Source organism: Zeugodacus cucurbitae, chromosome 5, assembly GCF_028554725.1.
Source record: "Zeugodacus cucurbitae isolate PBARC_wt_2022May chromosome 5, idZeuCucr1.2, whole genome shotgun sequence".
Taxonomy (NCBI): domain Eukaryota; kingdom Metazoa; phylum Arthropoda; class Insecta; order Diptera; family Tephritidae; genus Zeugodacus; species Zeugodacus cucurbitae.
Window position 1 is genome coordinate 20,023,185 of NC_071670.1, and position 25,985 is coordinate 20,049,169.

Below are 25,985 nucleotides of genomic sequence, written 5' to 3' on the forward strand. Positions count from 1 at the left end.
CATTGGCAATACCGAACCGGCAAACTGTCAAACAAATTATTGACAGCGTCTAGTAAAAAAAACGCGTATGCTATTCCTCTATTAATTCGTGTGAAATTATAAAAAGTAACCATATAATAACCACGTTAGTTAATAAATAGTTATATTAACATATTGTATAAATAAAACAGGTAGCAATGAATCGTAGACGACCTCACGATGGCGATGAAGAAGGCTATGGTATGTTGGCATGCATTAGCGGCATGCTGTCAGAAATACCTACATATAAGTATCTTTCAATTTATTCTTTAACTTTTAGATCATCGTAATCGCAAACGTAGACGCGTTTCTGAAAACCAGGAAATTGAAGATAGGTTGGAGTCGCTGATTTTGCGTGTTGGTGAACGCAGCACATCTTCAGTAGAATCCAACTTAGAAGGATTAGTTTCAGTGTTGGAGGCAGATCTGGGAACTTTCCGATTAAAAATATTGCGAATCCTATCAGATTGTGCCGTTAAAATGCCAGAAAAATGCACTATCTACACGACATTGGTTGGTTTATTAAACGCGAAAAATTATAAATTCGGTGGCGAATTTGTAGACCATATGGTGAAAACCTTTAAGGAGGCATTGAAAATGTGCTGGTGGGATGCCGCACGTTATTCGTTACGTTTTTTGGCTGATTTAGTAAACTGTCATGTCATCTCTGCCACTAGCCTCTTACAACTTCTGGATACCATGATTGATGTTTCAAACGAAGATACAGTACCACAAGTTCGTCGCGACTGGTTCGTTTTCGCAGTGCTCTCCACCCTGCCATGGGTTGGACGTGATTTATATGAGAAAAAAGAGTCGTCATTAGAATCTTTGCTATTACGCATTGAAGTATATTTGAATAAACGTTCTAAGAAGCACCACAATGCATTGCGTGTGTGGTCTGTAGATGCACCACATCCACAGGAAGAATATTTGGATTGTCTATGGGCGCAAATACGTAAATTACGCCAGGATAATTGGGCTGAAAAACACATTCCACGTCCATACTTGGCCTTTGACTCGATTTTATGTGAAGCACTACAACATAATTTACCACCTATAGTGCCTCCACCGCATCATGAATCATATGAATATCCCATGCCGTGGGTAGTTTATCGCATGTTCGATTACACTGATTGCCCTGATGGCCCAAATTTACCAGGAGCACATTCAATTGAACGTTTCTTGATTGAAGAACACCTTCATCATATTATTGAGACACATAAATTAGAACGAAAGGATTGTGCAGCGCAACTTCTGGCGTTCCCCTACAAGAACAAAATACCACTTGAATACTGCATTGTTGAGGTTGTATTTGCGGAAATCTTCCATATGCCTACACCACGTTATCTGGAAATTGTTTATGGTTCAATTTTAATTGAGTTGTGCAAATTGCAACCAGCAACACTGCCACAAGTGCTAGCACAGGCCACTGAAATTCTATTCATGCGTATAGACTCAATGAATACATCATGCTTTGACCGTTTCGTTAATTGGTTTTCTTACCATTTGAGTAACTTCAAATTCACTTGGTCGTGGGAGGAGTGGGATAGTTGTTTGTTATTAGATCCAGAACATCCACGTCCAAAATTTATACAAGAAGTTTTGCACAAATGTCTAAGGTATTGTTTGAACGTATATATTTATTATAAATTTCGCATACTCTATATTATCTTACAAAATTCTAGATTATCGTATCATCAACGCATCACCGAAATGATGCCCGAAGCATATGCTAAGCTTATACCAGTTCCACCGCAACCCAACTATAAATATGCTTCCGAAGATGCAGGTAAGTGATATACAGAACGAAAATAATGAATAATTCATTAATATGGTTAAATTATTTTTTGTTTCACACTTATATTTATTTTTTAATACATATGATAAAAAATATATAATTTAACAGTTTTATACTTACTATTTAATATATGAAAAATTTACAATATAAAGTTTGCCACTTCAATAATGTACTCAAATATCTAAAATTTTTGGTATTCAAAGCACAAAACAGAGAGATTAAAATTTACTTTTTAATCTGTTTTCACCTCATTCGCAACATAGTCACTATCATCAACAATAACTGGTATTTCCTCACCGTTATTACCTACTTTGATGCTCACCGACTTGCTAACCGATTTTTGTGTGAGAACTTCGATTACCTCACTGCTCTTTTTGGCGATCGTGCTAATATTACCAGCTTCGGTTGAATTGGAAGCAACTCCTGTGTACAATTGCTTCTCACTCCTTTGATTTTGCTTTTTCAACTCACGTTTTTGCTCGGCTTCAGTTGAGTTTGTCTTCGCGAACTCTTCAGTTGCAGTATTCATTTTCACGTCATTATTTGACTTGTTGCTGTATGAATGTTTGCGTCTAGGTTTCCACTTGAGCACTGGCTGCTCAGTGCTTGTTGTAGATGGACGGACATGTTTCAGACGATACCGACTGATCGCGCGCAATGAGGGCGTCTCTGCTGTAGAAGTGGAAATGAAGTTTTGTTTGATCTGCTTGGTCAGCAATTGGACATCATCGATGGAAGTCGTAGAGGGCATTACAGTTGTTGCCGAGAGTAGCGAATTCGCGGTCAGTATAGCAGTTGTCTGTAAGGCAGGACTTGTTGTTTGAACCGTATCCAATTGAGCAGTGGCCGTTGTAGAGGTTGAAAGCGTAGTGGTGTGTGGCGTAGTTGTGGAGGGTTGAATGCTCTCCGTCGCGGTGTTGACACTGAGTGTATCAGCGCTTGAATAAATCTGCTGATTTTTCAAGGATATCTGCAAGTCTTTTTCGCTTGATTTCTGTTCTAAATCGTGTTTGCGCTTACTGACCCCTTGTGATTCATCTTCGTATGGTATGCGCACGTCCTGGTCACTGTCAGGTGGTGGTAATTGTGCAGCAATAAAGTCGGGCTGCACTACTTTTCCGTTATTCACTGCGCTTATTTGGGCATCTGCATGTTCTGTATATTGATTAATTTTTGGCGATTCTAATTGAGGTGCGCCCAGTTCGTAAGATTGTTCATCAAGTGACGGATTGTGTGCTAGATTTAGGTAAAGCGGATCGGGTTCAGAATATCGTATGGGTTCTTCATCCATCGGTTCGCTTTGTATGAAAGGTTTATTACGCGGCAGTGGTGATTCATTCTCCACAACAGGTGCGGGGTAGATTAGTAGCGGCACATTTGAGTCGATTGGTATCTGATACATTTGGTATATGTGTGGTCTCTTCAAAGGCGCTACCGGTGTCACTTGCACCACATGTTCCTTGTGCACCTCAGTCTCCGTATTAGGAAAACTAATGGGTTTTACTGTGTGTGAATCCTGTTGGAAACTATTTTTGACGCCAGTATCGTAATGGTTATTGAAAAATGTGGGCGCCGTGGTGTCTCCCACTACATTTTTATACGAGTTTGTTGGATTATTTATAGGTTTTTCAGCGATGCTGAGCTCGTTTTCGATACTTGTAGTGCTCGGCATATAAAAGTGATGGTGGAAATGATGCGTCACCACAGGTGGCGATAATTTTCCCACACCTCCGGACAAGCTTGACTCTTGCGTATTCTGTGGAAATTTGATGGCTTCATGCTCCAATGTGGGTGGATATAATTCGGGGCGTGGAAATTTCGTTTGATAGTTAGGTCGATATGTGGTGGGTGTGGGATAATAATTTCGGCTCACCGTGTTGAGTACATTTGGAAATAATTCTATCTTTGGCGCCGTCTTGGCAGGATAATCTTTTATATACTCGCCAATATTTAATTTATCCGGCGTAGGTGGAAAGTGTGGGTGTGGATGCGGCTGAAAGATGCTATGCAAGAATGTCGGTTGGGGCATAGGCGTCGCCGGTCGGTGATGGTACATGGGCGCTTGTCTAAAATTTCGACCAGCGACGTCGTCAAACCGACGATCGGCGAATCGCGCGTCATCGTTGTACACTATTTTTCCAAATGTCTGTGGATAGTCGTCATCTCGTTGTATGTATGTTTGCAACGCACTACTTTTGTTATTATTGCCACTCGATTCGGCCTTTCTTTTAACATTTCCCACACTTTCGGCACGCAATGGACTCACACTGAATTTCATTTCGTAGCGAAATTTACGATTCGCATCACGATGTCGTATCTTCTGCACTTGCCACAAAGCCCACACTTGATCGGCCTCACATTCATAACCACATAAGCCTTCTACGAAGCGAAAAGAGTGGTTTCCCATTCGCTCAAGACGTCCGCTTGCCAGTGTAACGATATCCCCAAAGCGTGTATCGAAAGCACCGTGTTGTGGCAGGTAAGGGGAATGAAGAAAGTCGCTGTAAGCGCTTTGTTTGCTATACAAGAATTAAGTGGAAAGAAAAAAGTCTATAAAAAGTGAAATAAAATATACTATAAATAAGCAGACTTAGGAAAAACGTCTTTGTTGCAATTTGTTTTTAGAAGGTAAAAAGCCAAATGGTCATCCACCTATAGAGGGGAACAAATTTATCCAAGTCTCATTAAAATTCAAGCCTCGAATTAATTTATAGAATTATGGTAATTACAGAATGACACTTGCTTTGACATCTGCTCTTACAAATGCAAGTTCGCATAAATTGGAGCCATCTCCGAATTGCTTCACAGACAACACCCGATTTAACGGTTTTCATATCTCATCCATCTAGTGACTATTACCAGAACATTAGAATCGAATACTATTACTAAAGTTGCTGCCAAATATACTCTATTAGTGTCATTTGGCACATACTTTAATACAACGCCCTGATCTATCGACAAAATATTGGTCGAAAAGTCATTCAATTAGTTAGAACGCTCTCAAATATAAGCTTTTATATATTTCCTAATTAATAAATGTGAAGTGGAACTTTTCAGTTTAAAATATTGCCTCATGGCTATTAGTCTTCAATCTTATCCTAAAAACTGCTCGAATATGCTTCAGTACAATGTTATCACTGAAGCATTATAAAGCATGTAGGATTTAAAATAATGGTTTGGCGCTGCTTCTCATACACGGATGGTCAACAAATATTATTCAAGGCATTAAAGATCAGCTCAAAAATATTAAAATATTAGAAAAGGTTATGCTTCAATATGCAGAGTAAAAAATTGGCAAAAATGTATTTAAAGGATACGAAGCTTACCAATAGGGGGGGTATAGAATTTCTTTAGAAATAACAATATTGACGAAATCGACTGAACAGTTCATTCTCCTGGATTGAAACCATCGGGAATGTATATATACAGTTATAAACAAAATAATAGGCCCACGTTTTAAAAATGTACATTGACTTAAATTCTTGAATATCCTTAGTCATAAACTATTGAGTTCCTTTTGGGAATTTACTAGTGGGTATCGTAGCTCTTAAAAACACTTAGTTAGCAACACTTAAAAACAAACGTTATTTTAAATATACAGTGGAACTTCCATAAGTCGAAGATCGCCATAACTCGACCTTTTAAATAGGCAATACCGTTTAGAAATCAAATTTTCTTCCATAACTCGAACTCTTGAAATGGCAATAGAAGTAAAATTTCACACAAAATTCATTCCATAAATCGAACTTTTCGACCAGGGCATAAAACAAAATTTAATATTTTACTATCGAGGCATATTTTAAAAGAGTATGTCTATACCGTATGGAGGCTAAAAAAAATATGATATTATACTTATGGATTGCATAAATCAGGTAACAAAGGCATGGGATACAGACGTCAAGAGCCAAACAATTGCAAAGTGCTACAAACAAAATTACAGAATAAATGTTTTAACGGATGTACATAAAACTTTATGCGAAGTAAATAAATAGAACTGTATATAAATCTATATTTTACAGCTTTTTGAAAAATTGCATGTTTTAATGAAAATTCTATAACTCGAAGTCTCTATAACTCGACGTTTTTTGTGGATTATGGTGATTCGAGTTAGAGAAATTCCACTGTATACTAAAAAACATTCAAACTCAAAATAAAAATTGGGTCAGTAGATTAATTATAGCGGAATTCTTATTTTAATTGACAAAACATATATTGTAAGTATATTTTTGTATGTTTCAGTTTTATATTTGTATAATAAGCAACGAATTGTCATGAGTTTTTTTTTAATTCAGACTCGAAAGACAATGTATATAATGGGTCGTGGAATCATTTAAAAACTGCGAAACTAAAAAAATAGTCAGTGTAATATAGCTAAAACGTTTAAACGTTATCAATATTTCATTTCATAATGCCTTATTGCCAATAAAACCGCATTCCAGAAGCGGAAAGTCTCAAAAAACGACAGAAAGATGTAATATCCTTTTAGAAATAGTATCAACGTGTGATCATTTTATAGGATCTGCAGCAATAGCAACTGAACTAAATTTGCAAAAGCATTCTAAAACTATTACACGCCGATTAGTCAAAAAAAAATTTTATGAAACATCTTCACGAATGGTCGAAGCTGATGGCTACAGGTTACATAGTAAACGATCCTTTAAAAGATACACCCCGGTTTGGTGGAATCTAAGCGCAAACCCTACATGACCTTAATAGTAAAGAAGGGATATTCTACTAAATACTAATTTTAAAACATATTCCAATAATAATAGTAATATTTCTGCATTTAAGCATATGTTTTGGCTTTGAGCCTATTTTTATGTCCAATGAGATTTTGATGAGACCAAATATTTTAATTTTTTTTAAATTATGTGAAAAACTTGTTTTTTGATTTTCATTTAAGATTTCAATTTTACAAACAATCAAGAGTAAGATTAATTATTACATTTGAATTAGTTCGTTTTAATAGTTATTTTGTATTGGCCTTTGTACAATCTGAATGCGTGACACTTGGCAAGTCTAAATAGGCACTATTTTTGTGAACACAACCGTAGGACTTCAATATACAATTTTTATCAGCATTTAGTGAATTATCTAAATTTTGAGAATTATTCTCGAATTCGAATCCATTATCTAGCGTATAGTTGCTATTACATTATATTTCGAAATATTAACTAAAAATAATATATATTTTATTGGTTTTATTAGACTAAATTATTATTTTTATTTTTTTCATTAATTCTGAATCTTGTTGTTTTCATTTTATTTATAAAATTTTTTCTACATATATTTTTTTGTTATTAACATTTTTATATGCTTAATTTAATTCTGGAAAAATTTATAAATAAGTTTCGAAATATTAATTGAAAATACAGTGGAACTTCTCTAACTCGAATCACCATAATCCACAAAAAACTTCGAGTTACAGAGACTTCGAGTTATAGAAATTTGCATTAAAATATAATTTTTTTCAAACAGCTATAAAATATAGATTTATACTGTTTTATTTATTTACTTCACATAAAGTTTTATGTACATCCGTTAAAACATTTATTCTGTAATTTTGTTTGTTGCAGTTTGCTATTGTTTGGCTCTTGAGGTCTGAATTCCATGCCTTTGTTATACGATTTATGTAATACTTAAGTATAATATCATATATTTTTAGCCTCCATTCGATATAGAGAGACTCTTTTAAAATACTGCCTCGGTAGTAAAATTTTAAATTTTTTATTATCCTCTGGTCGAAAAGTTCAATTTATGGAATGAATTTTGTATGAAATTTTACTTCTATTGCCATTTCAAGAGTTCGAGTTATGGAGAACTTCGAGTTATAGAAGTTCGAGTTATGGAATGAAATTTGTATGAAATTTGATCTCTAAACGCTATTGCCAATTCAAAAGTTCGAGTTATGACGACCTTCGACTTATAGAAGTTCGAGTTATGGAAGTTCCACTGTAAAGTCTAAATTATTATTTTCTAATATTTTTTTAAATATAATTTATTTATTTTTACAAAAAAAGTTTTCTTGTTATTTTCGATTGTTATGTTTTGCCTAAAACAAAACTGAGCATAACTTTGCAAAAATTTTAGTAAATTTCGTAATTGAATTAGACAATTTATTAAGTAAGTTGCACATACTGCTAACATATACATATGAATAAACACTTTGCCTCGCACCACATGCCAACATCGCGACAGCGTCTACGCAATTAATACAAATTTAGCAAACGTAACATTCCGCACTGTTAGTTTTCACTGACGCAACCACAACCAACAACGCGAGCACCGAAAAGCGCAATCATAAAAACAAACAAAAAAAAACGGCATGTGGCATGCGTGTCTGCGCGTCTGGGCAATTCGCAAACTCTTTTGATTACCTGATATTCCCGGCTGTAGCAGCGGCCGCGTCATTCGCGAAAAGTGTAACGTATGTTACGTGCTTCAGTGTCCGTTCCCAGGGACGCAGGAGTGACAGATTCTGCACTGCAGTTCCACCAAATTCTTCTTCATAGAAAATGCTTTTCCCATTCAGTTGTAGACCACGTTTAGGCGTGAGCACTAGGTCGCGTCCTACAATTGCTTCGACGGCGTGGAACTGGAAATTTTTGAGGCGGAACTATAATTATTAATATACATAATAGTTTATTTGAAATTAAAGAATTATATAATTAATGTAATAACAATTTAAAAGGTCCGTAAGAAAAAAATAATAATTTTATTGTTGTTTAATAAAATCGAAAACGTAGAGGAACAATTTTTAATCCTATTATCGTAATTACGATATTGTTACACGTTTTGATAAATATGCATAAACTGACTTTTTAAATTATTAAAGACTAGCAGACCACTCCGGCTTCGCACGGGTTAAGCAAACATTTCAAAAGTTTATACACACTCTCCCATACATATTATGTACTTTGCCGTTTCTTGCGTTGGGTCTTTCTTTCTGATTATGAAGGCGTTGGAAACGTTCAGAGTTCGAGCTTCTATATTTCTAATATTTTGTTCTTCAAGTCGCTGCACACGCTGCGTACTCGACTCTCAAGCGCGTACTTTGCAGGTTTTGAAATTTTGTTAAGCAAGCAGCTGCGAGCACTCGTTTTCGGCTTTCTGGCACGCGATTTCGTTGTAAAGAGAATGACTTGCAAGACGATTTTCAGTTTCAGATTAAAATTCTGCATCACGGAGTAATGAGTTGATACCCTCACCTGGGAACTATTTCCAGAAAGTTGAGATTCTAGCAATAAATAAGTTACTCGGGGTGACATTTTTGAAATCGAAAACTGGATCTTCTTGGTTTTCAACCAAGACTTCTTAAATGGGTATCCTCATATCTTACTAACAGAAAACAACAAGTTTTATTTAATAATACATTATCCGATTCAATTAGTGTCACTTCAGGGGTTCCACAGGGTAGTCATCTCGGCCCGATTCTGTTCTTGTTGTTCATCAATGATATACCTTCTGTAATTAAGTTTTCAGAAATTTTATTATATGCGGATAATTTAAAACTTTTTAAATCATATACTTCTCATAACGAAAGGACTGAGTTGCAATCGGATTTAAATAATTTAGTTACTTGGTGTCACAAAAATGATATGCCACTGAATCTTAAAAAATGTAAAACGATGTGCTTTTCCCGTAGAACTGTTGATCTTTCTCCCTATGTAATAAATAACTTCAGTTTAGAGCAAGTTTTTAGCTTTGTTGATTTAGGAGTTACTATGGACCCTAAATTAAATTTTAATTCTCATGTAAATTCAATTGTCTTAAAAGCTAAAGGTGCTCTTAGATTTGTTAAACGTTGGTCTAAAGAATTTAGTGATCCGTATATTACTAAAATTCTTTTTACTATATTGGTAAGGCCTATATTGGAGTATGGTTCTGTGGTATGGAATCCTAGCTATCAATCCCATTCTGATAAGCTTGAGTCCGTTCAAAAACAATTTTTACTTTTTGCTTTAGGCAACTTACATTGGGATTCAAGATTGAATCTTCCCCCGTATACTAGTCGTTTAAAACTTATAAATCTTCCCACACTCACTAGTCGCAGAGAAATGCTAGGTATAATATTCCTAGTAAAACTTCTGAGTGGTTTAGTTTGTAGTTCATTCCTTTTGTCTGATATTAAGTTTAATGTCCCATTGCGTTCATCCAGGCAGTTTAGACCATTATTTCTAAAATCTTCTAGAACGAATTTTGAGTTAAATGAACCATTCATTCAGTCATGATTTTAATTCGCAATCCAGCACAATTGATCCATCTGACTCAATATTTAACATCAAAAAAACTATTTTGTCTTCTCTTAATAAATAATATTCAGAAATTTTTAACTTTTTGTTTTTATAAATTTTTAATTCTCAGCTGTTGAAATGTTTCCTTCTGTAGCTGAGCAGTTTGAGAACCGGACGCTTAAAAATCTCTTGCCTTTCTAGACTCGGCAAATTCCGCTCGTATGCGGACTGCGCCCCATGCGTCGGTTGGGCGGAAGGAGGGTAATCGTTTGGGTTAATAATATCAAGATATAAAATACAAATATACATTTTTTAGAATCTCTTATTAGAAAATTCGTAAACACACTTATTCACTTTATCACTACTAGTTCACATCAGAACAATTAAAATTGATAATTTTAAAGACCGATTCCATGGTCGGGCCTTTGATGCCGACATGGAAACGGATTTATATACGAGACCTGGTTTGCAATGACACTTGTATTTTAATATGAATAAAGTTCGTAAAGTGATTTCTTTAAAACAGTTCTCTTGCAAAGTCGCTTCAATTCACACTTACATTCACCACCAACACAAATGCAAGCACATGCAGCACACACACAAATTGGTAATCCATGGTCCAATATTGTGCATCAGGTTGTCTAACTATTTGTTTTTATTCAGATTATGCTTTTAGTAGCGATATTTTCCGTCCTATTATGTCACGAACTCAAACTCAACCGCTAAACGTTGCTTACTATTCGAATGTTTAAAGCAAACTGAGCCACCAGCGGGACGCGTATCTCAAATATCATAAAACTTTATGTTTATTTTCCTTAACTCAATGGTGGCAAATACACAAATGCGTTTACCAGCCTAAAGTTTGGCGCAAGTCACTGCATGAAAGGCCAACCACCCGCGCATTAAGCGTTGACTTCATTGCAGTCAAGTGAGACATGAAACTTACAAGCGAACAACAACAACAACAAAATCTGCGAAAACTAGAAGCTTACACAAAAAAAGGAAAAAATAAAATTTTACAACACTTCGTTGTAAGCTGCTTTTTGGGACGAAAGTATATCTCAATACAGCTTACGGTTAATGCGAGTCGCGTTGTTATAGGTACGCAATGTTGGAAGGAAAATTTATTCACTTTGGCGCTACAGTGGCGCTGTTCAATGGAAATCACAGCTGTTTCCTGCAAAAGCTGGAATTACAAAATAAAGAACAACACTAACTTTGCATTGTTGTAGACTGGAATCTTTGTTTTCAAATTATTAAAGTATATTGGTCTGATGACCAATAATGGAAAAGAAGTACGCGGTAAAGCGTATGGAAAGTTTACAACAAACAGCAAACATATGTATCAGTGAAGCTCTCAGAACGAAGCCAAGTCAGGCACTAGATGCAGCAGAAACATAGCTTCCCTTCTAGAGACGAGTGGGATATGGCCAATGTGGACAAAGATTCAGAAATAAGTATCTATACAGACAGATCCAAACTAGACAAATTGGTGGTGTATTTTCAAAAAACGTAGATACCAAATCACTGCAGTACCTTCCAAGTGAAGATTCTCATTCAGTCAAAAAGGGCGTTAACGTCCAGGCATATTTTTATACTCTCGCAACAAAGTTGCTACGAGAGTATAATAGTTTTGTTCACATAACGGTTGTTTGTAACACCTAAAACTAGACGAGTTAGATATAGGGTCATATATACCATAGTGATCAGGGTGACGAGTAGATTTGAAATCCGGATGTCTGTCCGTCTGTCCGTCTGTGCAAGCTGTAACTTGAGTAAAAATTAAAATATCTTAATGAAACTTGGAACACATGTTCCTTAGGGCAGTGAGAGGGTTGCTTTCGGACCATTGCCACGCCCACAAAATGGCGAAAACCAAAAAACACATAAAGTATCATAACTAAGCCATAAATGAAGTTATAAAAGTAAAATTTGGAATAAGGGATCGCACTAGGAAGGGGCATATTTGGATGTAGTTTTTTTTTGGGGAAGAGGGCGTCGGTTTTAAATCGGTTATTTATATATGTATATCAATAGAGCTATATAAACCAAACTTTCTGTAGTCGGTTCTCTTACGTACCCTACCACACGCCATGAAAATAGTTGAAATCGGATAATAACCACGCCCACCTCCCATACAAATGTTAAGTTGAAAATTACTAAAAGTGAGTTAAGTTCACAGAAATAATATTAGAAGGAAGCTCCACTCAGATTTTTTTTCAAAATGAAAAATGGGCGTGGCATCGCCCACTTATGGGTCAAAAACTACTACTTTCTTTATAACTCAAATTTGAATTCCATCTGATTCCTTCACTTTATCATGTATACATAAGGAACCTATGAAGATAGCGGAATAAAACTTTACACAAATAGTGCATATCATCTCTGTCATCGCTTGTGAAAAAATTGTCGAAAACGAACTATAACTTTTCAAGGCCCCGGATATCGAAAATATGGAACTCAGCGCCAAAGGGTAAATTTTAACCGAAAATATGGGTAAATCTCTCAGATAATTTAATGTAATTCAGAGGAAATTGTTTTCTTCTAATAGTGTTCTGTTGAAAAAATTATTAAAATCGGGTCATAACATCTCCTAGCTCCCATATACAATTATAGGTTTCTCAAAAATACGGTGGGCTTTATTCCGCATATATGTATTGGTTAATATGTGAGATATCTTAGCAAAATTAAGTGAGCGTATAGTCTTGGATATAGTGTACCCTGCTGGTGAAAATGAAAAAAATCGGTTCAGGAATTACCTTAGCCCTCATATAGTATATATTACGATTTTCGTTATTCTATTAAACTTTATGCCGAATTTATGGGTAAATTTTGTATATTTATAAGTTTCTTCAATAAATTGCGAGAGTATAAAATGTTCGGTTGCAGCCGAACTTAGCCTTTCCTTACTTGTTATATATACACATAGCAAAGCGATAAATCACTAAAGTCTCTTTGCTGTTACAATAAGAAAGAATAATAAAGAAAGAATTATCATACCTCTGGCTATGTGATATTCAATCGACAAACATGCTATAGATATATGTAGCTGAATCTCAGTGAAAACAATCACTGACTTGCTCAACAAGTGGACAAATGTCGCCGACTATTGAAATTTAAAAGGAATGACATAACAACCCTAGTAGGGGTGTTAACAGATCACTGTGTGATTGGGAGACACGCCAGTAGACTGAGCTACTTTACAATGATTACTGCAGAAGCTTCCAAAAAGTAAATGAAGAAGAGACTTTAAAACCCCTTATATGCGGATGACACTACTTACAGAGCAACTTTGCGCTGACACAGTTTCGTTCTGTGCGAGCACAGATATAATAAGTCTTAGACGAATCTTAAATAAAATAAATAAATTACATATTTATTAATATCAATTACAATATATTACATCTTTCGGGAACAGAATGAGTTAAAAGTCTTCTTATGGCCTTAATGTTTTTTTCTTTGCTGCAAATTAGCTACTTAAAATTCTTAAAATCATAGTTTCGAACTTTATGAAGTTCTGATGTTGCTAATCATGTTTCCTTAAATGTAAAAATATAAAAATGACAATCTTCAAAATCATTTACAAAATTATATACGTTCCATTTATTTCAAATATACCATAGCGCATTTACTTTCTCTTCACTTAATAACTGCACACTGCACACTTTTGTTTTACAAAAAAATAAACATAATTTCTTCACTCTCCAATGCCTTCAAGTCTCTCAATATTCCGCATTCGCAGAGACATTTTAACTTAAATTTGGGTAATTTAAAGGCACTTACCTACCTTATCACCTTTGCCTTTACCTTTACTTAAGTTATGATATGAGCCATTTATTTTATTGCCGAAAAGTGGAGATTCATAATTGGTTTGTTTGAAATGCCAAATGACATTGTGTGGCGCGTGAAGCTGCTTCATTATATGTTTCGTTTCGTTTGACTTTATTTAATTTTAACTGTGTGAAATTTCCACAAAAATCATTTATTTGTTTAGTTCAAATTTCTTGTAATGTGGCCGAATTTACCATTTACTCCTCTCATGCTCTTGCACTTATGCCTTCTCCGGCTAACGAATGCATTTATTCAAAAGCACATTCTTATCACAAATGTACATGATTATTTGGGAGACAAATTGTTTTATTTTTATTTTTCATATTTCATATTTATTTATATATTCTTCTACTCACAAGTCTTTTAAATTAAATTAAAAAAAAAATAAAATTTTATATTTAAAGTGTGAGCATCTTATTCATATTTTTGATTTTCTTTTATTTTTTATTTTTTTTTTTGTTTATTTTTTTTTTGTTTTGTTTATTTACGTTAATTTGCTTGTTAGCGGTTTCGCATTGACATTGTCCACTTATTTAGTTGGATTATTGCCGCCGCCGCTAAATGTCAGTGGGCGGCATGGCGCCGACCTTGTATTTGTTTTTCATTCAAAGTATGTAAATTTGATAACAACTCCCTCTTTCTGGAAACATGCAAGGCAAACTGTTGTGCGCAATTTTCGTTTGGCCACTTGAGTTGCTTAAATTTTATTCACTTATAATTAAAGTAATATTCGTTCTCACACTTCGCGAAACAGAATATAATGCGCAATTACACAAAAGCGAAACGAATTTTTAGTCACGTTAATTTATGCAAATTTACTACTAAAATTTGATAATTATAAAAAAAAATATCAAAATTATAAATTTAAGTTCTCAGCAATAATTGGCATTAGTACTATTCGTCAATCTGACTAGTCTAACTGCGCTGATGAAATGGGTGAAATTTTTCACAAAATCCTGTTGCTGTTGTTTAACCGATTACCCAGCCCTGCTGAAACGGAAAGTATAAGTATAAGTCGTGGAAGTCATCTAACGGTAGGCTTTGGAAACGTGCTGTTTCGACAGGGTCGGACCAAAGGAAAGGAAAGGATGTTTGATGAGTTGGGTTCGTTGGACATGCAAAGAGTTGACTAGTATCATCCGGGCATTCTTTGCATGCTGGGCATCTGTATATCAGGTTTAAGTCTGGATAAGTATGAGTTACAATATCCAGATCGAAGTTGCGCAAGGGTCACTCTGGTTACACGTGGCAACTCGAGCTCATCGTCTGCTATTGGCCAGTGCCCGTCGAAATTATCATGCAATCATCATAAATATAGAAACTCAACAGTAACGGGGAGAGGACACCGCCCTGTGGAAGCTCCTGTTTTAAGAGTGGTCAGCGACAGGTTGAGTACTTTGGTGAGGAATTCTACTCTCGTTGGACGTAGGCATTTAAACATAAAATAATTAATTACGTCTGGGCCAATGGCTTTAGAGGACTTGGTCTTATAGAAACCCTCGCCTCTAGTGGAAAAATAGTGAGATAGTCGATTTTCGCAAGCATCACTTGAAGTTAATTTTTCACCAGAAAATTTCTTACGCATAGCAAAGCCTTACTGACCGTCATTAAATTTGCGATTCACATATGAAAATTCGATCCATGATTTTTTTTTTAATTTAGCTCGTGTGATGCCCATATCTCTTATATTTTTGCAACCTCCGTATTTTATAATGTTCCAAATAATTTTTTTTAGATATGACAATTTCTATAATTTTATCGATATTCTTGAGAATTGCCCTGGTGCTTCTTTCACACTAATCATAACCATAAACACTATTTCTTGACTACGCAAAATCTGGCTGTTCTAGAGTAATAAAGACAGTAGTCAAACGCACTACTAAAAGCTGTTATAGTAGTCAAGGCAAGTAGACCAGCAAAATCAGTTCCTTACGCAAAAGGGGTTTTGTCGCAAGTTTTTCGCCTTTAAATCAAAATAAAAATCTTTCTATTTAGTTTCTTTACTTTTTTGTGTTTACGTTTCTGTTGCATATAAATCACATTGAATTCATATCATAGACTGACAATTGAAATAAATTGTAAAGTTTAACTGACTTCAAAATTGCTATTAATAGACTAAATCTGCTGATTAATTGAAAAATTAAATATATTATGGTTGTTAAGCAAATATTTACTTAAAACTTATTATATAAAAAGAATATACACAACATGTATAGTTATTGTTGTTGTTGATAGCTATTTAACGCATTATTGCCTAAACTAAGAAGCGCTGAATCGAAGAAAAATAAAAAGAAATTGTTCCAGGCAGACGAACACAGTTGTGGTTGATTCCGCCGCACATGCGTTGAAAAAAAGTGAGGGAGAAGTGTTAGCGTTTGCTAGAGCCGACAGAGTCACGACGCTAACGACACTTGTTGGCACACAAATGCATTGTGACAACACTTTAAAATACCTACATTTGTAGTAATACGTAATGTGTAATACATAATTTGCAACAACAACAATAGCAATATTACAATTTGCAACCAGCTTACTGATTAAGTTGCCTGCATTGCTGCACTGCATTCCGGTGCATTGTCCCCCAGAAATGACAAAATATTATTGTAACATTCGTATTGTACTTCTATGCTTTCTATTTTATATTCAAACGTTGCCAATTAATTGCAAAAATTATATAGTCAAATTCATTTCCTCATTTTTTATTTTCGTTATTAAATGTGATGTCTCATTTTAATTTTATTACCTCCTTTCAGCGTCGTTGGCCGGCACTCAAGTGGCACATCAGTTGGTGGTGGCAATACGACAGAAATGCACACCCGAGGAAGTCATCAATATACTGAAGGAGTTGCCAAACTCCGGTGAAAATGCCGATCAGGAAATGTCGGAGACATCATTCAACCCACTTAAAATTGACGTGTTCGTGCAGACACTGCTGAATTTGGGTGCCAAATCGTTCTCGCACAGTTTTGCTGCAATATCGAAATTCCATTTGGTTTTTAAGGTGAATGCATAAATAAATCAAATTAAATAAACTCAAACCCGTTGCGAATAGCTAGTGCGGTTTAGCGATACTTACGGTACGAATGGTTGCCATTAGTTCGTCAATGACTCGGGGAAAACAGCACGCTCTAAGGCTAGTTAGGGAGTGTCTAATATATTTATTAGTTGCTTCGAACTCCTTTCTAACCGACTTGTGTGGGAATCCGGTCACCGCGAAATCACCGGAAACTGCAAAGCGGACCAGCTTGCGAGAAAGGATGCCCTAGCAACATTGACTTCGAAGGGGAAATGGGTGGATAATCCGTGGTCAAATTGCGCCATAGCGCTGGACACAATCTGTGCAGTAGCGCGGTCTTTTTGGCCCGCAGTTTGCCGAATACGGTCCTTTCAGCTGCTGTTGCTTAGGGATGCTCATCTCGCCGCAATCATTGGTGTGCTTACTGGTCACTGAACAATAGGCACACATGCGATGAGATTAGAGATCAAGCCAGACGCTAGTTGCCAAAGCTGCTTAGAAGAAGGTGAAGAGGAATCATCCTTCAATGTCCAGCATATACCAGACTAAGGTTAAACACCTCGGTAGGCGCACCTTCGACCGTCATAAAGGACAAGTCGATACTGTCTAAGTGAAATTCTCTGTAAATGTGCAGGTCTACCCTTTGATCTAACCTAACTACTTGTATTATATCGGATTAGGCCCTAGATGGTTTTACATTATCGTGGGGAAAGAAATTATGTTTCTTATGTAATAGATTTTGGGGCTTTGGAAATCCTTTACGAACTTTTGTTGCTATTTGCTTAGAAAATAAAATTATCGATACATATTTGACACTAATTGTAAAGTTTCCTAAACTTTTAACACTACTTATAATTATCAGACCCATTGGAATAGAAACTCAGTTATATTTAATCCGTTTTACTCAATATCTTTTGAGATTTTAGATATTAAATTAATATAATATAGAATTTAATATAATAATACTAATATTTGTGAAAAACCATTTCTTTTTTAGGCGCTCGCAGAATCCGAGGAGGCACAAATTTGCATACTCCACAATGTCTATGAGTTGTGGCAGAATCACCAACAAATGATGGTAGTAATAATCGACAAATTGTTGAAATTGCAAATTGTAGATTGCTCAGCTGTTGCTACATGGATATTCTCGAAGGAAATGACCGGCGAGTTTACCAAAATGTACTTGTGGGAAATCCTCCACTTAACCATTAAGAAAATGAATAAACATGTCATCAAATTGAGTAAGTAGGAGTTTAGTACTTTTTCTTATATACAATATATTTACATTAAATATATACATATCACTATGCAGGCAGTGAATTGACTGACGCTAAGGAGAAGCTAGCAAAAGTGGATTCCTCTTCTAGCGAATCGGAGGACGAAGCAACGCCAAAGCGCAAAAAACCCATCAATCACGTTGATAAACCATCTGAAGAGGTGAGTTAAAAAATTCAAGTTAAGTGTTTCAATTTTTCTAAAATGAGAATGAGTCATAAGTGAAAAATGTAATTCTCCGATTTTCCAAGTTAGTCTCCACAATAGAAATAAATTGGTTTCGAAATTCTCAAAAGAGATTAAAAAAAATTGTTTATAAATTACAGGATATATGTAGTATGTAAAATATTTTTTCTAATGTCAATGGTATATACAACTTTTCGGTCAAGCTTATATGACAGATGCTATAAGGGGTTCATATAGATTATATCCCCTTTTCAGATTTTATAGTAAATATATTCTGTATTTAATAATTATTAAAAACAAAAAAAACATTTTTCAAATTTCGAAACCAATATACAGAGGTAGTCAAAATTATTTACACATCGGACGATTTTTTCCAAGATTTTCCAGAAAAAGCTTTTGCTTGTTGTTGATGCATGGTAACAAAATGCTATGCTGTTGTAAACCTTGATCTATTCCTGAGAGAATGAAGTCAGTTTTGCAAGAATAGCTAGAAATATGGCGGAGATATAAGAAAATGAACGACAGACTCGCAGTAGTCTAAAAGTATTTACACACAACTTGAACTCTATTATCCTGTTCTTATTTAATGATAACTTTAAAATTTTAATGTTCAGTATAAGTTCCTATTCTAAGGCGATAAATTCATAATTGGTTACATTACCATTGGCAACAATAACAGCCTGCTTTATGGTCCGAATTGATTCAACACAATTATGCGATAAGTTAACAGTTAATTTAGACTTAATGTCGGTAATTTCGGCGTTTTCGTTATTATATCAATTGTCCTCTGATATTTAACGAAAGACCAAACGTTTGGACTAAAGTTTTGGTCAGGGCTGTGCGGAGTCAACTTGATTTGATTCATTTAAAACTTTTGTAGGTAAAGATCCTTTTTGAAATTGAGCATTGTCCTGTTGTAAAATGTAGTAAATAGTTGGAAAAGGCCGACTAACCACTACAATGGCATGGTCATGTGAATTTTGAAATATCCGGATGATGTAGGGTCTCTAAATTAGTAGCAAATCTCCAAAACTTAAGTAAGGAAAACTTCCCCAAAAATCAGTATGTCACCTCCGATTCTGTTTTGCGCCTGAACTGCATATTTCTTATTTTCACGTGGTAAATGCATAAAGCGTTTGCTAAACAAGCCATGGAACCAAAATTTAGCATTATCTGCCCACGACAAGCTCCAGGATCTAATTTAAGGCAAATGACTGGTATATCGCTTTTTCGGAAATATTGACCAATTTTTGCCAAACGTCAGGTATTTCTGTTAACTTTTTTAATGTCCTGAGCAGTGTAAAGCAGTGTAGCATCCTTGACTGTTCATACAATATGCTGATTCGATGCTGCTGCAATATTAACAGGACTAATTGTGTGATTTTGTAGGACAGTTCCTACTAATCTTCTGTATTATCTTTGAGTTATCACAGGTTTCCGCCCAGTTCTCTTTAAATTATCCTTGTAATTCTTCGTGTCCTTCTTTTTAATAACATTATAAATAGTATTCCTTTAAATTCTACAAATTTTTACTAACTCCGAAGCCGAAATACCAGTCTTAAACTTAGTCACAGTCTCCGATCTAGTTATAATTGACAATTCCTTTGTTTTCGGCATTTTATCAACCAATTTTTATATTTTAAGGCTGAGTTATGTTGTTATGAATGCAATAGAATCAAAATACTACTCTTGCTCAAACCAAATCCAAGGATAAAGGATAAATCGCCGTGTGTAAATAATCGGTTAATCGGTTAATTTGCCCATTTCTCTGTTATATGTATGTCCAGCTATTCTCACCAAACTAACTTCTTCCGCTTAGGAATAGATGAAGGTTTCCAACAACATAGCATAGCATCAACAACAACAACAAGCAAAAGTTTTTTGTGTGAAACTTGTAAAAAAACGTCCGATGTGTAAATAATTTCGATTACCTCTGTATTTCTATTGTGGAGGCTAACATCGAAAATCGGAGAATACAAATTTTTTACTTGTGACTCAATCTCGCGGAAAAATTTAGTTTGGTCCAATACCCAGAAACCAATAAATTTTTAATCAAATTTTGTGGACATAGATTTCTACTTTGAAATTTTCCGACGAATGTTTATGTTGGTTCTTTAAAGTTAAGAAAGACGTTATATAACAGTTTCTTGAGTTCTTTGATTGCGAATCGTGATTGTTTCGCGATTTCATGTACGAATGAATAGTCCACAAGAGAGAGCCTCGAATAGCTTTACTAAAATATTTATGTAGATGATAGTTTCAGTTAAGATTCGTTTATAATATAGGACTTCTCCAACATGTACCGGGATATACCTTCACAGGCGATCGATCCAAGGTTTCTTTATTAATTTCTATGTTTTTTTTATATTTTTTTTACCACCGAGGTACATAAGATATCTACAATGAGCTTGAGAAATTCTTCTAATAATGTTGGCGATCGAGCACAAATAAATTAATATGCATTTTCACTTTTCATTGCCAAGAGGTCAACGCATTGCAATTTCTGTGTACATTTAAATTAAACTGACCTAATTTGGCGAAGACTTTCAGTTTCATTTTCGTTTTAATTAATAACACGAAAATCGTAATTAAATATGCAAAAACCATCATGGCGTGGTATAGCAACTCACTGTATTTGAATTGCATAACTCCGCTTTACAAACGTAAGCATTGTTTTGGCGGCAGATTTGGCTGCGCCGCCACTAAACCCTCTATATTTACATACTTACTTATGCATGTGCTTTATTCCTTATTCACTCACCCAATTATTCACATTGTGTATACGTTTTGTTTTCGGCTGCACGCTTCGTTTGGCACGCAAGAGATTTTAGCTGACTGACTGACTAACTGTACAGCCGAAAAGACGGAAAATCAAGAATACTACTGCAGCTGGTGCAGCTTTACGGCCTTTAAAATACTTAACTACGCTTGCCCCCGACTTATTTGGAAAATATTTTAGTTATCTAAGTATTTTTGAATCGACATGCCATGTTTTAGCTTTGGGTCGTTCTCCACGATGGTGAGATTTCACAGATACCCTTCCCTAGATTTCTATGTAATGAAGTTTACTGTTTTTTGACATAAAAATTGTTACAAATATCTTTTTGTGATAAAACATTATTGTAGTACTTAAGGGGCTATACCAGTGTAACCTGTGAAAAATTAGGCGATTTTCGTGAAAATTAGGCGATCGAAAATCTTTATCGTATCGAAATCGAATTCGCTGCGGATTGAATGATTAGATCCATTATGTGTTTATCTGCAGATGGTCGAGCGTATGGAAGAGAAATTGGAGGCAGCCAATGTGGATCAAAAACGTCTTTTCTTGATCGTTTTCCAACGTTTCATTATGATATTGTCCGAACATTTGGTCCGTTCTGACACGGACGGACGCGATCCGGACACCGATTGGTATCGTTGGACCATTGGTCGCCTGCAGCAAGTATTTCTAATGGTAAGCAATTCTAACATAAAATATTGTTAATATTTTTTTACGCAATTTGATTTTTTTATTTTCTCTCGCAACAGCACCACGAACAAGTGCAAAAGTATAGTAGTACACTTGAGACGCTGCTTTTCACCTCGGACTTGGACTCACACATATTGGAAGTGTTCCATCAGTTTGTAGCTTTAAGAGCTTAAAGCAATCACCGTTATTTATGATTAAAACTTTTTTATTTGGTCCATTTAATAAGTATGCTTGTTATGTTTATTCGCCAGCCGTATTCAAAGTGAACGAGTAAACTCTCAAATAAAATAATTGTAATGGGCAATATTTTTCGCAAAACTATCTAATATCTTATCTCTAATATGACATGGATGTATTTGTGAAAAATGTTTAACGTACTGACTTACTTTACCAACATTTAGTTAGAATATATTTGAAATTCAAGTAGTAATCGCAGGTTGAATGTTTCACTGATGTAAACTTTTCTAGAATTGTAATATTGCATGAGTAAAGAATTTTCAATTGAGATGTATAACAGCAAATTTGATTCTCGTTGGAATTAACAACAAATATATGCAAATAAAAACAGTGCAAACCAATCGTTTACTTTTCATGCGGATATTACAAGAACAATTTCGTTTGATTTAAAACTGTATTTTTAAACTCTCGCAACAAAGTTGCTAAGAGAACATTATAGTTTTGTTCACATAACGGTTGTTTGTAACACCCAAAATTAAACGTGTTAGATATAGGGTTATGTATACCACAGTGATCAGGTAGAGGAGTGGAGTCAAGTCCGGATGTCTGTCTGTCCGTCCGTCTGTGCAAGCTGTAGCTTGAGTAAAAATTCAGATATTTTGATGAAACTTGGCACACTTATTTCTTGGCACCAAAGGTATGAAGATGCGCAAAATCGGACCACTGCCACGCCCACAAAATGGCGAAAACAGAAAACACATAAAGTGCCATAACTAAGCCATAAATAAAGCTATGGAAATAAAATTTGGAGAAGTGGGCGTGGCCCCGCCCCCTACTAATTATTTTGTACATATCTCGTAAACTACTTGAGCTATATCAACCAAACCAAACTTAAAGGATCGTATCCTTTAGGTACTACCTTATACAGTCCAAAAATAGAAGAAGAACTACTAAAAATGCTTTACTTCAGTAAGGGAAAACAGCAGAAACCTTAAATTTCATTATAAAGAAGGTGCAGAAGGGCTCTACCCAAATTGGTATACACAATGTTAAGCGGGTGTGGCTCCGCCTACTTATGGGTCAAAAACTATATATCAGAAACTACTCGACCAATATCAATGAAATTTGGTTTGTAATATTTTCCTTGCATCCCAATGATATGTTGTGAAAATAGTCCAATAAATCATTATTGAAAAAGTTTTTATACCCAAATGATTTATATATAAAAGTCCCTCCTAAATGTCTAATGAGGAGATGAAACCAACCATTCTTGTTTGAACTTTGTATTCTTTGCAGTAAAACGCGTTTCTTTAGAAAACCGGTGTGCTTCTGTTTAAATGTAAGTATCATTTGGTAATAAATTATACTTTAGTTTATTAATTCTAAGACATTTAATAATTAAATAATTTATGGAATTAGTGTTATATTAGAAATGAATCTTTCGTAATATTTATATTAAAATATTCAAAGAATTTCGTGGGTATGATTATATTTCTATCAATGAGTGAATCTGTAATTTAATTTCAAAATTTATTAAAGGTTTATTACTTTTTGTTAATGTTGTCTAAGCTTACATAAATATATGTAACATGTATGTATGTAATACCACCTTAAGTTATAGTATAGTGCATTTATAATAGCACTAAAAACTATATGTTTCAACTTAAACATAAAAGCATAAAGAATTTCCAAAAATCAAAATTAAATATTCGAAGTGAAAACGAAAATGAACGCGTTTGTCAATTAAATTTAAGTAATATCCGGCAGAAGATAATTAGATTACTTTAATGGAAAATTGAGAAATTCCAAAAAATTATGTTCAGATGCGTCTAATTTCGTTTATTGTTTGTCCTTTACGGGTAGCCCAATAATTCATGCTGTTGTTTGATTCTGTTCGCTAGTCTCACTTTATGCTTAAAACGATTGTGTGAAAGTTCCACATATTTTTTTACTTGCTTCTCAAAAGCGCATCGTCCTTCAAACGCGTACAACTCTATAATGAAAATCGAAATTGTATGAATAAAAGATATTAATACAAAAATTTAATTACACTTACCAAACAAAATTTGGTCAACCATTTTTAAAGACCTAAGTGCCTCTTTCCCCCATCGACCATCCCAATTAAAGTTTTTAATTATTGTGTCGGAAAAAACGTGACGAAGGACTTTATCGACACTGCCGCTTTCATTCTTAAACTTTTTAAGACACGTGACCTATAAAAAATAAGTTTGCAGTTAAATAGGTATTTTTACATTACACTTTTTGTTAAATGTGAAAAATTATACTACAACAATTAGTAAACATATAAATTAACTTACCATTGACTTATTATATTGTTTCCCACTTAATTTCAGCTCCACTTCCGCAATAGCATCCATTGTATCAAGAGGAAGTCCGGCCGCAATCTCATTGATAATGTTCTTTTCTATTTGCTCAAGCGTACGGCCAATGGTACGCTCCCTCTTCACCTTCACCTTACATTCGCGTATTAACTGGTTTCGAGCCATAATTTCGTCTCTCTCGTTAATCTAAAATACAAAATAACTTACTGCTTCATTTCGAAATAATTGAGAACACTTACATTTTTAGATATCAGTATTTTGGTATTGGAAACACTTTTTTCTATTTGCTCCATACGTTGGTCAATGGATTCCTGTTTGTTTAAAATCGTTTTTAAAAGAGATATCACTTCTGCAAAGGCATAGTATAATTCCAAGATAAAAAAAAATGTTGTTGAAGATATAACTTTTTTCAAAAACAAGTAGTTAAATATTTTTACTCTCGGAAAGTCATATAATTTTTTAATAAATATTTACCTGTTGTATTGTCTGCTGGTTCAATTTTTTGAACCCCACACTTAATAATTTTAATGGGTTGTCTTTGGCAAGGGTTGAATGTAAAAATCTTCGCATTTTTAGGAATTATTGTTGCTATAACATTTGTTTACGTATAATAAATATAAATGCAAAATTAATGTTATATTATATGTTAAAAGTACCTTGCACTTGCGTACGCATTGGTGTACTCTGCTCAGATAGGTCGCCCATTTTAGGCATTTGAATTTTATTGCTATTCTGGAATTTGAGACTGTGATTAGTTTTAAATTCTTTTGTGCATTATTAAGAATCTAATATATGTATTGCTCAAATAGTTTGAAAACACTTGGAATAAGTGATATATGGTAAAATATGCTTATTTGAATGAGTTCTTCCGGTCAAATGCATCAGGCAGTTTGTACTAAAAAGCTTTTATTTACCGTAGTTTATTTATTTGCGGGAAAGTATTTCTGGATAAAATTGATTGTAATAACAATAATAATATAATAATAATACGTATTACTCTATCAACAGATGTCTATGTGATTTAATATAAAGCATATATTCATATTCCACAAAATTTTTTATTATTTATATTTTAAAACATTTAATTAAACATTTAGATATGTACTTATTTAATGTAGTACAATGGATTCATGATTAAGCAATAACTCATTTGACATGATTTTAATAAAATGAATGATCTAATATAACTACACAAATATTAATTTTAAATATATTTTCGTTAGGGATATATTATACATAGTACTATCAGATTGATAAAATATCGGATATATATTCGGATAATTTGTCTACGGCTTAAAAGAAAGTTTACACGAATTTTCGTCAAGTACTACCCAATTTATATGGTAGCTGGATGAGGAATTTATTCGGTGATTCCACTACGCGCCCTTCCCTTATTCTTCTAGCTATAAATACACATTGCACAAAGCTAGAAGACTGAAAGGGAAGAACGATCCCACGTACACAAGATGTTTCGGTAGTTTGCAAGAAAAGACACAAGAAACTTTAATATATTATCTGGTAATTAACGTAGGATTTAACCGATAATTGCCATCAACTGCTTTGATCCATATGCTAATTTAACTAAAGATACACTTTGCATTCATTTGCAAAACTTTTTCATTATAGTTTTACAAATTTG

At 34.4% G+C, this 25,985-nt stretch overlaps 3 protein-coding genes across 6 annotated transcripts; 1 reads left to right on the forward strand and 2 right to left on the reverse strand.

Annotated features, from left to right (window-relative positions):
• Cbp80 (nuclear cap-binding protein subunit 1) lies at positions 1-23,998 on the forward strand. 2 transcript variants are annotated; one of them, XM_011188720.3, is made up of 9 exons: positions 1-105; positions 171-219; positions 299-1,637; positions 1,704-1,807; positions 16,635-16,882; positions 17,895-18,138; positions 18,210-18,334; positions 21,624-21,812; positions 21,887-23,998. In XM_011188720.3, exons 2-9 carry the CDS (start codon positions 177-179, stop codon positions 21,998-22,000), a joined length of 2,406 nt encoding a protein of 801 aa, XP_011187022.1. In that variant the 5' UTR covers positions 1-105; positions 171-176; the 3' UTR covers positions 22,001-23,998. The 2 variants fall into 2 exon arrangements, with proteins under 2 accessions (XP_011187022.1, XP_011187021.1); XM_011188719.3 differs by having other exon boundaries at positions 12-219.
• On the reverse strand, positions 1,229-14,146 carry LOC105214992 (uncharacterized). 3 transcript variants are annotated; one of them, XM_054231340.1, is made up of 3 exons: positions 13,858-14,146; positions 8,194-8,411; positions 1,229-4,335 (listed from the first exon to the last, which is right to left on the reverse strand). In XM_054231340.1, exon 3 carries the CDS (start codon positions 4,221-4,223, stop codon positions 2,049-2,051), a length of 2,175 nt encoding a protein of 724 aa, XP_054087315.1. In that variant the 5' UTR covers positions 4,224-4,335; positions 8,194-8,411; positions 13,858-14,146; the 3' UTR covers positions 1,229-2,048. The 3 variants fall into 3 exon arrangements, with proteins under 3 accessions (XP_054087315.1, XP_054087314.1, XP_011187020.1); XM_054231339.1 differs by lacking the exon at positions 13,858-14,146 and adding an exon at positions 10,610-10,972 and having other exon boundaries at positions 8,194-8,432; XM_011188718.3 differs by lacking the exon at positions 13,858-14,146 and adding an exon at positions 10,610-10,968.
• Positions 23,645-25,700, reverse strand: LOC105214996 (uncharacterized). Its single transcript, XM_054231353.1, has 7 exons — positions 25,678-25,700; positions 25,003-25,078; positions 24,821-24,934; positions 24,586-24,695; positions 24,323-24,532; positions 24,061-24,217; positions 23,645-23,997 (listed from the first exon to the last, which is right to left on the reverse strand). Exons 2-7 carry the CDS (start codon positions 25,058-25,060, stop codon positions 23,858-23,860), a joined length of 789 nt encoding a protein of 262 aa, XP_054087328.1. The 5' UTR covers positions 25,061-25,078; positions 25,678-25,700; the 3' UTR covers positions 23,645-23,857.
• Positions 25,701-25,985: the final 285 nt, after the last annotated feature.